This window comes from Cibotium barometz, chromosome 19 (genome assembly GCF_041138505.1).
Source record: "Cibotium barometz isolate CiBa-2024 chromosome 19, ASM4113850v1, whole genome shotgun sequence".
Taxonomy (NCBI): domain Eukaryota; kingdom Viridiplantae; phylum Streptophyta; class Polypodiopsida; order Cyatheales; family Cibotiaceae; genus Cibotium; species Cibotium barometz.
The window spans coordinates 1,969,219-1,986,439 of NC_141064.1; the positions used below are offsets into that span (position 1 = coordinate 1,969,219).

The following is a 17,221-nucleotide window of genomic DNA, read 5'->3' on the forward strand; positions in this document are numbered from 1 at the left end:
GCTTACTTAATAGTGAATTATGATCGGATGAGAGTGACAGTTGTAAAAAGTAGACTTCTGTATTTGTCTTTGAACAGCTTATAAATATAATTATAGTCATGTTCCAAAAAGAAGAAGAAGGAGGAAGAGGCTGTTGGTTGGAGGGCCACTTTAACCTTTAGGATGTATAGATGGTATTTTAAATAATACCTTAGCCTAACGTAAGGCTATAACGTAAGGCTAAGGCATTAATTATGAATGCCCACTTTTTTCGTGGGCAAGCACTAATTAAAATTTGTTCTCTGAGTAGGTAGGGTAGTAGTTCTAAATTGTGAGTCTCCTCAGAAACCCTATGGCTGCATGATAATCTTCTTACTATCATGCCATCGTCGTAGCATGCGCGCAAATTTTGGATGCACCCATAGATAGATACCTAGGTCTTTGGCATGACAACAGGTGCACATGAATTTCCTCGTCGTTTTAGAGGGACTAAATGAATGAAAGCTGTGTGCAGATACATCTTGTCAACGCTGTAGAAAGAACATGGGAACAAACCCAAAGACTACTCTTTATGTTGGTAAATACTATTCTCGTTGATCTTTCTGTTGTATTGATATTACTGCCTTAAAGTTGTTTACTCATGGACGTCTATGCGTTATGAAGAAAATCTTTTTGTGGTGGCATTTGTGAAAAGACATAGTTTGTGAGTGGTGACTCTTGCTGGACTTCCAATACTTAACTTGCTTTGCTTATGAAAGGCCTGTCGAACGGATTCAAGGTTAATCTCTTTGCTCAAAAGCTGTAGTTAGTCCAAGGTGGCTTTAATGAGATTCACAGTCCTCGGACTTCGTATGGCTTTCCTTAGTTGTTTTTGGTAACCTTCAAAGCTTTGTAGGCAAGTTTTGTACATGCTTATGCATACATGCATTTTTTGGTGTTGTAAACATAACAAACTCAGACCTCAAATGGATAGTAGACGGATAGAGTAGTGTAAGACACTTGGTGTAATCCAACTCAAAGCATCTGCAACCCACTTCAAATTGCCCTTCCTATACTAAATCTCCATATCAAAGTCCTGCAGAAGCTCTACCCACCACTGTGCCTATAGTTCACGAACCTTCTCAAAGGATGGGGACGAAAGTCCAAATTCCAATAGTCCTATAATCTATTGCTTGGAATGAGAGGCTTGACGAGGCTATTTGTACTCTCAAGTTCAAGGTGAAGGAAGGATCTAGTTTGGCCTTACCAGATCTTGGCCAACCACAAAGAGATTGATGCCAGTGATTACGCGATAGGGGCTGCCTTGTTCCAGGGAGGGCGACCTATGGCGTGGCATGCTCTGGAGAAAGAATTGTATGCGGTAATACATGCATTGAAAATTTGGAGACATTATTTGTATGGATCCAAATTTGTTGTCTTGATTGACCATGAGTTGATCAAGTACATTTGTGATAGACTTGAGTTGAGAGAGAGGAAGAAACACGTCTGTCAAAAACCGCACACTCTAGGCAGTTCCGACAATGTAAAACACAATTTTTAGGTTTGGGAAGGCTTCACAAAAAAAAAATCAAACCCAGGCTTCATGTGATTCCAATCCAAAGAAAGAGAAGAAAACCTACCAAGGTCTCCAGACTTTCTGAGATGGTGGGTGTTTCATTTGTGGCTAGAAGGGCGATATGAGAGCAAGTTGTCCGCAAGCGAAGAGAGTGCCCAAGGCAGCTCACGTGAGGTAACCCTAAAATTTCTTTCGTTGATACTACAATTCTAGATCATAGTGCATGCATGGTATGTAAACATATCGGTCTTCGGTCCCAATCCATAGATCCGTATCTTATATGGATGTATGGATTGGTATTGGGGAAGACTGTGCACATCCTTTTTGACCCTGTAGTACTCACAACTTCGTTGATGCCAAACTTGTGCAGAATTTCTTTTTTCCTGGGAAAAAGATCCTTCTATTAGTTAATAAGAAAACAGCCACAAAGGGCTAAATACAACCACGAAGGGCTAGATACAACCTCGCCTCCATGTATAGGGCGGGGATCAAATAATCAAAGGTGGAGAAAGATGCACTTCTCCTTCTGCTGGTTGCTCTGTAGTAAAGAGAAGGCTATCTCATATAGGGGCAGGGGGATAACCACACTGGTGGTCTGTAATGCCAAGTGGGAGCACCACCTCTATCGGTGAGAAAAGGGCCAGGCCGCTAAAGCCTCAAGAAAGCTTCCCGCCGCTTCCGCATGCGGTTAGAGCCACCTTGCAACCTCCACCATTGACCGCGTACACTGACCGTGGAGGGTATGGATGATGTCGAGCCAAATGCTCCTAATGGACTAGTGTGGGTACCCACGATGGCTTCGCTACATGTAGCTCTCCATATGTGCTAGGTTGCAATGCTATTGCAAATCTCCAAATCTCCCATCTCTGGCATGAGCCCGGTCTCCAGTGGTGAGTAGATGGGATTGGGACTGGTATTGCCGAAATGCGAAGGTGAGAGCTCTACCTGAAGGGCTAGCCCCCCACCTTCCTCCTCATAAGCCGTGACAACCTCAGCCTCTGTGGCCCAGGCGACAGTGCCCCATGTAATGATATGGGTCGAGGTCCTGTGTCCGTCGTGAAGACGGAGAATCTGCTGCCAAACCTGCTGAGTCTTCGGGCAATCCCAAAGACAGTGAGGGTGGCCGCACCTTGGATAAGCTGTTGGTCGACCACCAATGGCCAACCATGTGCCAACCGCCAAGCTCCTACAAGCCCTATGACTGCCAAAACACTGTGAGAGGCCCTATGACTGCCAATAAACTGTTGCTGCCGTAGTGCCATCAACCTCTGGCATTTGAATCCTGCAGCCTAGTTGCGCTGTGTATGTGAAAAAGGGAGTATCTAGAGTCTCCTCGTGATTAGCATCATCACGCCAAGTCCACTCCCTCGGAATCTATCCTCAAAAGCTAGGCTAAATCTATGGGCCCGCATCTCAGTGAAGATCCATCTAGTACTTTGCGGCCAAGGGTCTCCTAGGCTCGAGGTACGGAGTGAAATCCGGGCCATGAGGAAGTCCTTCCAAGGCTCACCGTCGGGAAGGAGTCCTCTAACAATCAGCTTGCCCAGCAGGGTGCAACTCTGAATGGCGGGGTCAATGATGCCTAGGCCCCCTTTGCATCGTGGCGGAATGATCACTCTCCAGGCCACCTTGGCCAGGGCAAGCCTCCCGTCATTGTTGGCCCACAAGAAGTTCCGGATCAACCGCTATACCTAACCCATGCATGCATAGGAGAAGGCCCAACAAGAAGTAATGTACCACATAGTGGCAAGAAGGACCTGGTTTGCCACCACCACTCAACTAGCTAAGGAGAGCCTCCTAGAGCTCCAGTACAAAAGCTTCTTCCGAATGCTTAGAAGAAGAGGGGCGAGCTGTTGCTTTGGAGAGATATCGATGCCCACCTGGCATCCGAGATAGCGGACATGAGTGTTGCTCGGGATCCAATTGCTCATGGTATCAATCAAGAACCAAAGGCGAAACAAATGACATTCATTTCCTGCTTCAATTCTTCCCAAGTGTGTGGCATAGTACCTTCCTTAATCATATGTCTCCGCCATTGATGTGCATAATCTTCCAAATGTAAGGATGCAAACTGCACTTTATCCCTTTCACTCTTTGGGTAGAGCTGAAAGTATGTATCCAACTTGTTCATCCACTCCTCCAACTCATTTGGGGTTGATCCATCACCCTTGAACTTGGAGAGAGAGATCTTGTCTTTCACATCCTTAGATGCGGTAGATGATGCATTCTCATGATAGTGTGAAGGCTTGTACTTTTGCATTTGCACATATGACCCAAAGAATTGTGCAAAATCCTTGTACTCCCTCTTGAGAAAGTGTGGCATTTCCATCCACCTATCATGAGCTTCTCTTTGCTTCTCGATGAACGACACATGAAATTAGCATTTCCAAGCATCATAGCCAAAGATGAACAAGAGAGAGAATCCATATGTGTATGTAGCAAAGAGAAAGATACACAATGGCCTAAGTGTGTTAACCTCTCACCAAGAAGATGGCTTGAAAGCTAGCCATGAGACTTGACCATAGATGGCCATCTCCATAGTAAGAGCCAAAGGTACAATGGAATGTCCAAGATTAGTAAAATGACAAAAGGTTCTATCCAAATGCAAGCAAATATGTATGGTGGTATGCAGCCAGGTATGCATAATGGTATGTTTGGAAACATGGCTGGAATGTATGGCATGCCAGGTGTGGGAATGGATAATGTTGACCCTATGATGGGCATGAATGTTGGGGACAGCAATCTTGCGAAGCCACTTCCATATGATAATCTAACGCCTATGGGTAAGGAGAAAGATTATAAGGAAGGGGGAGCTACTGTGAAGTTTGATACATTCAGTGGAGCCAAAGATAAATTAAAAGCACTTACCTTTTTACAGCAGTTTGATGCTGCTTTTTCTGGTGGGAATTACACAGAGTCCTCTAAGGTGAGGAAAGCTGCCACTTTTCTCAAAGGCAATGCTTTGCAGTGGTGGTCTACTCTTCTTTTGCAGGGCATAGCACCCACTACTTGGGTACAATTTAAACAGGTCTTCTCTTCCGTAGGCTCACATCTACATTTGAGGTGGATGTTATGACTGCATGGCACAAGTTGGATGCTTCAAAATGTGACAATTTAAAAGATTATAACAAGAAGTTTTGGGAAGCGTTACTCCCAGTGACTTCTTACCGTGCAGTGCCTTTGTCTGAGCAGGTAGAGAAGTATTGTTGTGGGCTGCCCAAAGAGGTGCATGATTATTGTATCAAGACTCGAGTAACGAACATGTCACAGATGATAGAGAATGCTATGACAGCTAATGCGTTACTCACTGGAGGTTCATCTGGGTTTAAAGGAAGTAAAAATTGGGCATGCTTCACGTGATGCTAAAGGGTCTTCAGAGACGCGGTATAAGAAGTTGCCAATGCCCAAGAGAACTTCTGAGGAAAGATAGGCTTTGAGAGATGCTCGGAAATGTTTTTACTGTACTGAAGAGGGACATATGTCATTTAATTGTCCCAAGAGAAAGTCCCAAAAGGACCCCAATTGCGAAGTGGTTTACTCCATCCTTTGCCTATTCCGGATGGGAAATGGACTCACATTTCTATGGACTTCATCACGGGTCTACCAAAGACGAAGCATAGATGGGATCAAGTCTTTGTGGTGGTGGATAGACTCACCAAATCAGCCCATTTCATTGCTTCCAAGACTACATATGGATCCTCTCACATTGCCAAGCAATTTATGGAGCATGTATTCAAGATACATGGATTGCCACTCAATATAGTTTGTGATCGAGATACCAAGTTTATGGGCACTTTTTGGAGGACATTGTATGAGAACTTAGGTACTCAAATCACTCCCTCTACAGCCTATCACCCTCAAACTGATGGGCAAACGGAGTGCACAAACAAATGGCTTGAAGTGTACTTGAGGCACTATTGTCATGACATGGAAGCATCATGGGATGAATGGCTCTATCTTGCTGAATTTTGCCATAATTCCAGCAAGCATTTGAGTATTGGGATGTCACTTTTTGAAGCTCTTTATGGTTATCAAGTACATGTGCCATCCATTGGCTTTCATGAGGATAAAATGGTTAATCCTTTAGCCAAGGATGAGTTGGAAAGGATGAGACAGCTTCTTCAATTATGCAAGGACAACATGAAGAAGGCTCAAGAAGTCATGAAGGCAAATGCGGATGAGCATAGACGTGAAGTGGAGTTCAAGAAAGGTGATTATGTGTTACTCAAGCTTCCTAAGAGCCATCACAATATCCTCGAAGGGTCTTCCAACCCAAAAGTTGGCTCATCGGTATTATGGACCATATTTGATAGTCAAGAGAGTAGTTGAATTGGCTTACAAACTTGACTTACCTCCTTCCACAAGAATCCATAATGTGTTCCATGTATCTAACTTCAAGAGGTTTGTGGGTTCTCTTCCTCAAGAGCTTGAAGAACTACTACCAATGGATGAAGGAGAGATAATATATGAGCCGGAGAGGATTGTAGACAAGAGGACAAGAGCATTGAATGAGGAACAGGAATATTGAAGAATTTCTTGTTAAATGGAAGCATTTGCCCATGGATGAGGCTACTTGGCAATCAATGGAGTATGTACAACAACATGGTTTGCTTGATGGAAGTATTCCTTGACCAAGTGGCATGTTTAGCATGTGGAGAATGGGCATTACATGAGGACTACATATGCTGTAATCTTTGGACAAATTTGCTGTAATTTTTGGACAGCTTTGGTTGGATCCATTGTTGGGGCCATCATTCTACTCCAACACACTTGGAAGATCATCATGATATAAGGCAAAGATGTGGGACTCATTTGGTTGAGGTTATGCATCAATTGCAACCCATTTTTATGGAGATTTCATGAAGTATTTTCAAGGATCTTCACCGACAACAAGGCTGCCATAACAGTCTCACATGATTGCATTGGAGAAAGAGTTTGTGGGCTTCATTACATTTTGATTTCTTCTTCCAAATGTACTTCAAGAGCATTTTTGGGAACCTCTTTACTTCTAAAAGATTCCAATTGTGGCCACACTGGAAGTGTTAATATCTTGTATGATTTTGAGGACAAAATCTTTGGGAAGGGATGGTTTGTCATGAACCTATAGCATACATGTAAATGGGCCCATGGGTAAAACACTATAAATAGGGCCTTGGACACATGGATAGAACCTTTTGTCATTTTACTAATCTTGGATATTCCATTGTACCTTTGGCTCCTACTATGGAGATGGCCATCTATGGTCAAGGCTCATGGCTAGCTTTCAAGCCATCCTCTTGGTGAGAGGTTAACACACTTAGGCCATTGTGTATCTTTCTCTTTGCTACGTACACATATGGATTCTCTCTCTTGTTCATCTTTGGCTATGATGCTTGGAAATGCTAATTTCATGTGTAATGGATGCTAGAATTCATCTTTCATTAGTTTGATTTCATCTTTAACTCTAGATCCATTCCACCCTCTATGTGAAATGATCTAACAATGCTAGAATTCATCTTTCATTAGTTTGATTTCATCTTTAACTCTAGATCCATTCCACCTTCTATGTGAAATGATCTAACAATGCCTACTCATGCAACTAAGGCTATGGCAGACACCTACATACTCCTGTATGATGAATTCTTTAAGTGGGTTAAGAGGACTAACACTTGACTGACCTCTAAGGGTTAGAGAGACTGACCTGCGTAGCTCGTGCCTGACTGTCCCTGGACTGATGTCTCACAATGGGGTCACGGTGTACGACAAATATTCCTAAAAAAGGTGCTACTTTTGTACAAATGTTGCACTGATGATCATGCCAGTGTGTCACTTGGTACCCCAGTGTAGAGTGCACGTGACATTCCCACCTGCTTAACTTGGTGGCAGGTTCAAGGCTTCCAAGTAGTCCACCAACAACTAGGGATACCCTTGAAAGAACTCTTCATCTAGCCAAACTGCTTCATGGGTTCCACGGACTTTAAACTTCGTGTAGAACTGTCGTATTCTTCGACCGGATCCATGATTCCATCTGTGGAGGAGAATTTGCTCTGGCTCTATGACTTCAACTTCGTCTATCATATGTGGGTTGCTCTTCTGATATATCCTGCAATGCTAGACCTACATATGGCTTCAACCAAGAAACATGAAAGACATCGTACATAGTCCAACTTTCCGGCAACTTTAACTTTAAAGAGACATCACTTAACTTTTGAATGATTGGAAAAAATGGGCCGAAACTTCGGAATGATAGTTTGGGACAGTGCTTGTTCACTTGCTTTAGCCGTTGTTTCATGATGCGGAGATATACCCAATCCCCTAGCTTAAAGTTGACATCTCGCCTGGATTTGTTGGCTTGCCGGGTATATGCTTTCTGAGCTTTGGCAAGGCGCTCCTTAATTGACTCCATGATTTCTGAGAATGTCTCAATGGTTCTATTGGCCTCAAGAGATGGTGACACTTGTCTCTTTAAAAGAGATGAGAACCAACGACCAAATGCTACCTCATACGGCGTCCGGCCAATTCTCGATGGGTAGACTTAGCCTTCTTTTGGACAAATAGAATGGGAGCGGCAAAAGGTGAGGAAGATGGTCGGATAAATTCGGACCAGAGAAGCTGGGCTAATTGCTGCTCCAGCTTGCTCTCCAATGCCTTAGAAAGGCGGTAGGCGAACTTGCTTAGAGGTTCTGAACCAGGAACCAACTCTATGTGATGGTCCTCAGGTCTACTGGGTGGGAAGTCATCCCGCAACATGATGTTGTTGTATTGAGACAAAAGACCAGCCATCCGTTGCTCCCCTGCGTAGATGCTATTTGAACTGCATTAGACGAAGCGGACATATAGTAACGCACACTCTGCTCCTTTTCTGATAGCTCGTTGGGCCTGAATGTGGGAAATGAGTGGAGTTCTAGGAATGCTCCGATCCTCGCGAATCATGAGAGGATTAGGAAAACCTTCAACGATAGTGAAAGTGTCTTGTCTCCAATCAAGAATGGGTGCATACTGTCAAAACCATTGGATCCCGAGGATCATGTCACACCCTAAAAGAAGGGAGACAATGAAATCCCGATGCAGTGTGGCCCGCTGAACTTGAAACTCAAATTGTCGAGCTTTATGAGTGATGTGTGTATGTAGACTAGGGGTAAACCCGTCCACATCTAGATGATAAGGAACCAAGGCATAGCTCATCTTGGTGGCAACTATGGAGAGATGGCATCCTTAGAACTGCCCATGTCAAAGAGAACAATGAACTACTATCCCTTTGTAGTGTCATAGGCACGGATGAGAGCCTTTGTCTTTCCCTCAGTCTCACCCTCCTGCTTATCATCAAATGCTATTGGTGACACTGAATTCAAAGAGGGTAAAAGCTGAATAGCATTTGAGGTTGATGGCAGAGGTGTGGATAAGGATGCTACAGTTGCTAGTGTGGAAGTGGATGCCTTAGCAGACTTTTCAGCCTGGAACTTCGTGCAATCTTTCTTCCTGTTTCCCATAGTGTGACAGAAGAAACAACGGTTCTCCGTCCAATACCGTGTCTGTTCATCCGGTTGGACATTACCTCCAGTGATGCCCTCCTTAGCTTTTTCCTCGGGAGTCTTCTTGGACGTAGAATCTTTTTTATTACCCGATTGACTCGGATAATTTTTCTTTTGGTTCTTTTGGTCTTTGCTATTCTGAGCCCCCTTAACCTAGGTAGATGACTACTGTTGGGGCTTTGGGAAAGATTGTACCTGTTGGGGCTTACCTTCGTTTAGCATCAACTCTTGATTCTAAGCGAGGGTCAGTGCCCGTGCATAAGTATGAGGCTCAAAATTTCTCACTAGGTACCTAATGGTAGTTTCTAAACCTCGAATGAATTGCTTGAGCTTATCTTCTTCCAATATGCCCAACTGTTGGGCCATTGTAATGACCGTGTTGGAATAGGTCAGAACAGGAGAACCACCTTGATTGAGTTTGTAAAACTCATTCTCAAGATTGGTCATGTACTACGGTGGAAGGAAACGAGTTTTGAGGTCAGCCACGAAGGTGTTCCAATGAAAACGAAATTGGCTTGTGATGGGGTCTTTGTGAAGTTGTGACCAATGCGAGGGAGTTGGGGTGTTGTTACATAGACTTTGTCTTGTGGATCTGTAATTTTAGCTAATGGAAAATGTGCTTCAAATTGATGAATAAATTGAGTAACACCAGCATGACCACACTTACCATCATACTTACTAAAATTTGGCGAGATTCGTATGACGGTGGTGGTAGGGGCGGTGGAGGACGAGGAATTTGGAGCCTGTTGAGGGAGGGCTGCCAGAATTTGTGCCATCATTTGTTGATGCTGGATTTGCACAACCTCCTAGTTGAGTCTTTGTTGGAACTCTCGGTCTGCTTTCTCTTTGCACCGTTGGTCTTCCTCATATTTGCACGTGGCTTCCCTATCCCTTTGTTCCTCCGCACGTCTCAGTTCTTTCTCTTCTTTTGCTTTTCTTTTTGCTTCATCATCTTTTCTGCTTTGTTCTTCACGTCGATCTTCGTCTTTTCTTTTTTGTTCCTCCATATGGAGAAGGACCTATGCGAGATCTGAGATGCCTTCTTTGGGCTTCTCTTTTTTGGTGGCAAGCTGCATCTTCAGAGAATTTATTTGCTCCATTATTCTCAGGAGCTCTTCTGTGCCTGGCGGAAGCGTTTTTTTTTGTTTGGAAGCTTTGTGCCTCCATCTCTTCTTGTTGGCTTTCTTCTCGATGTGATGTCTCTCTTGACATGGTGGAGGCCTGTGTGTTTTTTCTGGACTGCAGTTTAACCATCCACCGGATGCTCTCACTTCTTTAGGTAGCCGAGTTGGGTTACCACCCTGAGCATCCAATTTGGAGAATAGAGAGAAAGAAAGAAAGATAGTTATATTAACGTCTACGGAAGGCCCCAAGGGCCTATGAGACCAAAAGTAATACAATGGTACCATGGATATACCGAGCCATGGAAAACTAAAAGAAAAAGTAAAATGAAAACATATGATAGTACATGTGATCAATAGATGATCTTGTGTAGAGTGAGATATGTTGTGATCAGCTAATGACAATACCCGCCTCGGCCAGAACCGATCTGATGGTGGAGTGAATATCAGGCCTCGCATGTCATGTCGGTGGAGAACCTCACGAATTTGTCTCTGTGTGGTGGAGGGGCTTGATGCTCAGGGTCGGGGATGTTTGGCTTGCAGAACGGATTGAGCTCTCTCGCTAAGAACTCCTTTGGGGCGTGGAGCTGGAGCGTGGGTACGGATGGTAGGCTCTGGTCTCGTAGTAGAGGAACTGTTGTGGGCAGTGAATTCCAATGTGGATGTGTGTACCATAAAGAAATCTATGATAGCTCTCTGTGATGTGTCCTGTCGGAGCTTGGGCGCTCTCTTAGCATGTTGCCTCAACACTAGTTCCTTGTGTCGTCTGAGCTCCATAAGCACATGCCCAAGCACCCCTGATCCCCAAACTGTATCACCCGTGTGAGTGGTCCGAATCGCTCAGAAGAAGCAATAGAATCTCCCTCGTATCTCGTAGTAAGCCGGGCAACTGAACATATAATGGGCCTCATCCTATACTGCTCCTGTGGTGCATATTGTGCATGTCCTCTCCTCATGTGGGATATGCTCAGCTCTGCCAGTCTCTACTCTGAGGTGGTGGGAGGATACCTTGAGCTGGCCGATGGTGATACGCATAGCATGTGACACGTGTATCTGAATGTATCCCGGAGTCTCAAAGAATCCATCCTCGGAGAGTCTCAAGAAGTGATCACTGTAGAACTCACACTTCTTACCAATCTCTGACGGAGACACCCATGTCTGGTGTATGTGTAGCCTAAGTAGATCCAACCGGATGATCCGGTTGATCTCCTGTCGTGAGAGATCAAGGTAGGGGAATCCAGGCTATACTGAAATGGGGGGGGAGAGGCCATTTGTATGCCATCTGCCTGAAACTACTCAACCACCTCATAGTACTATGCATGTGTCCGTATTGGTGGTGGCCGTGTTGCTGAGGAGGGCAGTCCAGCGCATCTCAATCGCTCCCTCTCCCTCTCGCAATATAATTGCATAGAGGACTCTAGTGCTAGTCATGGGAGGCAATCTCTATCAAGCATGTATACATGCTGAGACAATCCATGAACAAGTGGATCATTACTTGTGCATTGCATACTGATGTATGATTGAACTTCTTTGACTTTGTGTGCTGTTTTTGATGTATGGATAGTGCTTGGATTTATGGCATGTGATAGTCCACTAGGCTCCAGACTACCTAGCTAGTACTTGGAATATCCAATAGACGCGAGTGATGCATACTTGTTTGTTGACTAGCTTGTATCTAGTTTTTGGAGAAGGTGAGTATGCATTTATTATATCTAACACATGTGACAGGCTATGAAGAACATGTACCATCAAAAACAAGGACATCGGTCAACGAAAGGCATAAAGATATTGCCAGATGAGCAGAAGGCACCACATATATGAGGAAAGACTAGATGCACAAGAGCACCAGATGGGGCTAGTACCACGATCATATGGAATATTTGTATCCCATAGTTGAGGACAACTGTGATATAAGAGGGAGGGAATGTAACTATTTGGTCGTCCAAGCTCTTTTCACATGATGGAACTCATGCTTGGACACATGGACAGGTTGATGGATACATGGGACTAGGGTTTCTAAAGCTGGCATTGGACAAAGCACCATTCTTGGTCAAAAAGAGGAAAAAACAAAAAGTCAAACTATGTTGACCAAAAGCTGAGGGCACCATTGGAAAGAGGACATCGAACTGGATCAAAAAGCTAAAAGCCGCTTTTTCAAAAAGCAGCTCAAGTGTAAAAAGCAAGGCCTTGAAGTTGTAAAAGCACAAATCAAGAACTTTGGCTATTATTAATGATATTTAATAAAGAAAAAGCAAAAGCAAGAAAATAAAACAAAAGCAAAACTTGGCAAAAGCAGGCACCCTTATCAAGTATATAAGAAGCTTGTACCCTCTTGAAGAGGTATAGAAGAACTCGTGGAGAACCACCTTGGGGAGAGCAAGAACCTTGTCATCATCTTCTCCTCCCCGGTACATCATCCTTATTATCATCTGCTCCACCCTTAGCCTCTGCCTCGCCTACAGCTCCACCACTGCTGCCTTTGCAGAGCTAATTCCGTCGAGCTCCTCCTCTAGAACGCCACCTATGCCGTGGCTGAATTGCCGCCGCTGCTGCCACCCTAGAGCCGCTTTTGTCGGTGGCTTAGCCGCCCAGAGCCGCCTTCCGCTGGTGGCTCAGCGGTGTTTTCCGCCGCCCAGAGCTGCATGTTTGCTGCCTTGTTTGCTCCTCCACCGCCACTTACTGGTTGCCGCCCGCCACCTCCAGTAGCACCACCTTTTCAGCCACTGTGTTTGGAGGGCTGCCACCATTTGAAGAAGCACCACCTCCTCTCTTTTGGTGAAAGAAACTTGGACAGCGTGCATCTTTCTCAAGATCTTGTCCCCGAGTTCCTTGTGAGATTTTTGTGAGCAACAAAGAATTGATTCATATCTTGGTACTAGCCTGGTGTAAGACTCTTGTGGGTCATCCTCGTGGTGAACCCGGCATCAGATATCTTGTGCCTCAACATCGACTTCAGCCCGACCTCGACATCGGCACTCTTGTTTGATATTGTATTCATTCATTGTATTGGTCCTAGCTTGGAAGAGCCCATGGATTGTTCTTGAAATAATATCCTGAAAAGGGGGCAGGGCCTGTTCCCCACTTAGCGTGGTGTACTTGTGAAACCCTTATTCCCATCTCTCTCTCCCCCTTCTCTCTCTCTATCTATATTTCTTGTATACGTGGTTGAATCTCTCACTGCATGCTCTGTCGGGCTTACACTTGGTGGCGAGGATAACATTGTGTCTCGTCAAGAACTTGATGATGTTTAGGATTTGTCCTTTGTTCCACATGAGCTGGAGCTCATTGTTGATTTCAGGGAGAGGAAGCTTAGAAATAAGTTGATTCTTGAATTTAAGAGGGTGGAGGAGGACTCCCAACTTGGGATATAATTGCTAGTTTGAAGCATAGATTCCGCGACTTCATTTCTGAGGACATAAATGTGTGAGGAGGGGAAGTATGTTACATACCTGATGCTAACGATAGGGTTAGTCGACCTAATCCAGGGGCTAGGGATCCTTGGGATTAGTAAAGCAGGCTGATTATAAGGGTCAAGTTTTATAATAGCTATAAGTGAATAATCCCATAGTATAGCTTTTATTGGAAAAAGTTGTTTAAGTGAGGGTTATGGGTGGAGTGGGTCATTGTATTGTTGTAGTGAGGGTTATGGGTGGAGTGGGTCATTGTATGGGTGGAGTGGGTCATTGTATTGTTGTAGCCTTGTGCTATGATGGTGAGTACCTAGTGCTAACCCACACTTGCGAGTCCATAGTGATTCAGATAATCTGCCAAGGCCCAACGGTCCTTCGGGACGGGTCATGGTGGCATGGGACACCATGGCCTCTTGGTTGGGTCTGTATGGATGAGAGCCTTGACCCCTATGCTTGGGGGTTGATGCGACGTTCTTGGATCTATGGTTGGGTGGTGAGCTTGAACGTGCGGTTATTAATCTGGATTAACCATGTGTTTATGTTGTGTTTAGGGGATCTTGGAGAGGGTTTGGTTGTGACAAACCCTTGATAGACTCTCTCTCTCTCTCTCTCTCTCTCTCTTACCAGCGTGATTAAGAAGACTTCCGCTGCACTGCATGTAACACATTTGGCTATGGGTTTGTTGAGAGTGCCTAGAGGTCCCCAAATGAACCCAGCAAACAAAGCTTTGGAGAATCAGAGCATTCTGTGGAGGGACATCTCTATCTTAGGATTAAGTGTGAGATAGATCTTGAGGAGAACCAGGGTATTTCAAGGAGGCAATCCCTCCAGTTTTGGATTCGCTTGTGATGAGCTCGATTAAGAAGATTCCTGCTGCGCTGCATGTAACAACACGTTTGGCTTTGGGAGTGCCTAGAGGTCCCCAAGTGGATCCATCAAAACAAAGCTTTGGAGAATCAGAGCATTCCGTGGAGGGACATCTCTATTTTGGGATTAAGTGAGATAGATCTTGAGGAGAACCAGGGTATTCCAAGGAGGGAGTCCCTCTGGTTTGGATTCGCCTGTAATGAGGATTTTCTTGTCGGTAGCTAGTTGGCGAGGATCCAGTGAACTTGTGACATGAATATACCTGTTTGATCTTGTTTTCATGATGTGAAATCTGGTGGTCTATTGATCCCCCACAAGCTTGCACTGCAAATACTCCTTGGTAATAAAGCATATTAGGGGGGGCTTGGCACAGTGCAAGTAAATGGCTCCCTCAGATCTAAGAGCATGGCGATCAGTACATGTGTGGCTCTTCTCTCCTTTGTAGGGGATACCAGGTGTACATGGAGCTTTTGTGTGCTCCCACATCTGCCTCTCTTTATGCAACTTGTGTGAATGACAAGGTACATCCTAATATTGTTTCCACTCCAGGTGAGGGAGCTCCTGATAAAGTCCGCCATCCTAGTAGAGTGCCTGACTTACTAGTATTAACTCTTGGATCGTGGTCCTTGTTGAAGAGCGTGATAGGATAACTGCATCATCTCGATAAAATACGATGGAAGTGACTGGTGTAAGCCCGTGTCTGAAATAAGAAACCTCTAATTGATGTTTGAATCAGCTTGCAATATGATTTAACCTTTAACAAGACTTTTACTATTTGCAGGTGGTCTAGAAGAAAATGTCACTGAACCTGTACTACATGCTGCATTCATTCCCTTTGGAGACATCAAGGATGTAACCACACCACTAGATCAAGCTACACAGAAGCATAGGGGCTTTGGTTTTGTGACATACCTTGAGAAAGAAGATGCAGCAGCAGCTATGGACAACATGCACAATGCAGAACTGTATGGCAGAGTGTTGACTGTCAACTACGCTCAGCCCATCAGGATCAAGGGGGGAGAACAAGGATGGGCTTCTCAACCACGTAAGTTTTGTGCGAGAATTCAATTTAAAAAACCAATGTTGTGTGTGAACAATTATATTGACTGTCAGCTTTTTGTGGGCTCTTCATTTATTAGTCTGGGCGGATGCGGACACGTGGTTTGAACGTCAACAACAAGAAGCAGAGCTGCAGCGGCTGCAGGCTGAGCACATAGCAACTGTACGAGCTGCAGAAGAGGAAGGAAGGAGAAAAGCAGTGAATGAGAATGTGGAGGAAACAGAAGAGGTAGAAATAAAGGCCTCAGAGGATCCTATGGCGAAGGCAGAAGCAGACGCAGTTGCTGGGACTGCTTGATTGCTTAAAGAAGTGCAAGATTGAGTTTAAAAGAAATGATTGTGCAAGGAGATGTTGGAGCTCCTAGGGTTTGTGACTGTGTGCGACTGTTTCCTCAGTGCATGCATGAGTGCCTTGTTTGATATTAACTCTGTTTTACCCCTCTGCTTCGAATTTCCTCCAAATTTCACTTTTGTTTTGATCTTATGTACCTTGCTTTAGGAATTTGTAAACTTTGTGCATTGTGTATTTGTCAACAAGAACCTGCCCCTAGGACTGAGATTATAAATTGATCTCAGATCATAAGTTAATGGAGGCGCTTCTTCATCGTGCAATGGTGATTCTGTGTAGATATTCCTGCACATGGAGGCTGCTTATTCTACATGACTAACAGCACTGAGATGTTGTCTGGGTAGTTTTCCAGCGATTAAGGCCTTAAGCAATAGCGACATCTAAGAATCTAAATATCCAACATAAACCCACGCTTGTCCACAAGGTTGGGTGAAGAGGAGCACGTCCAATTCAAAGGATTGTATCCAGGTCAACCTAGGTGCAGAAAATTTCCAAGCGCTTGTCCAGAGGGTTGGGTGAAAATTTCCAATCTAAAGGATTATATCCCAGTAGGCTATTTAACGGCTTTGGGTGCATTGGGAGCTAAGCTTGGTTTATTCAATTGGCTCCATGGCTCTCCTTGATAAAGCTCTCATGGGAGCTCTAAAATGCAAACTGCCTGTTGGCATAGAGCAACAGAAAATGCTTACACCATTGGTAATGGATCCTTGGATTCATTCTATTTGATGTTTTGGGTCCTCTAGCTGCTAGCTTTAGGGAGAAGATGCTCCCTTTGGTCTCTGCTATCGATGAAGAGGCCGAGTGCTATTGACACTTGAGGTAGAGAAAGATTTGTTTCTTTCACACTTAGGTAGGTGAAAATCCATCCACTAGATATGACACCTCTCACTAGCAATTAGACAAAGTTGAGAGCTCTTATCGAACAATATGTTCATAAGTGTCAGCAATGTCAATAATGCTAGTAGTGATGTGTGAACACACTAGGACCAGTCGGGATACTTTTTTCTTCTTTAGGAGGTCTTTTCTCTTGTGCTAGTATACACTCATCTTGGGGTATACTTATCTTCTTTGTACAACACACATTCATTATTTATCTATGATCTCATTGTGTGTTTCCTTGAGCTTCTCCACTGTGTGTGTGCATGCGCATTCTCGCAATCCTATTTCCAACATTTGGTATCAGAGCATACGCTCTTCATCTCTATGATGTTGCCTACCCTTCATCTTAACTTGCTTGTGTTCTTGAATCGGATCAAGGAGTCTTTCTGGGAGAAGAAAGAGAGCCGTGAGGTGTGTAGTAATTTATATTATAGTTTTTCGGTTAATTTTTTTTTGTTTCGGATGCGTTTTGGGAGCCGTTTGCACGGTTT

At 44.3% G+C, this 17,221-nt stretch overlaps 1 protein-coding gene across 2 annotated transcripts; it reads left to right on the plus strand.

The window, feature by feature from the left end:
* The first annotated feature begins 219 nt into the window (after positions 1-219).
* On the plus strand, positions 220-16,153 carry ATE1 (ATPase E1). Of its 2 annotated transcripts, XM_086813116.1 has the most exons (4): positions 220-310; positions 494-556; positions 15,225-15,488; positions 15,583-16,153. In XM_086813116.1, exons 2-4 carry the CDS (start codon positions 523-525, stop codon positions 15,798-15,800), a joined length of 516 nt encoding a protein of 171 aa, XP_086669242.1. In that variant the 5' UTR covers positions 220-310; positions 494-522; the 3' UTR covers positions 15,801-16,153. The 2 variants fall into 2 exon arrangements, with proteins under 2 accessions (XP_086669242.1, XP_086669241.1); XM_086813115.1 differs by having other exon boundaries at positions 237-556.
* The last annotated feature ends 1,068 nt before the right edge of the window (positions 16,154-17,221 follow it).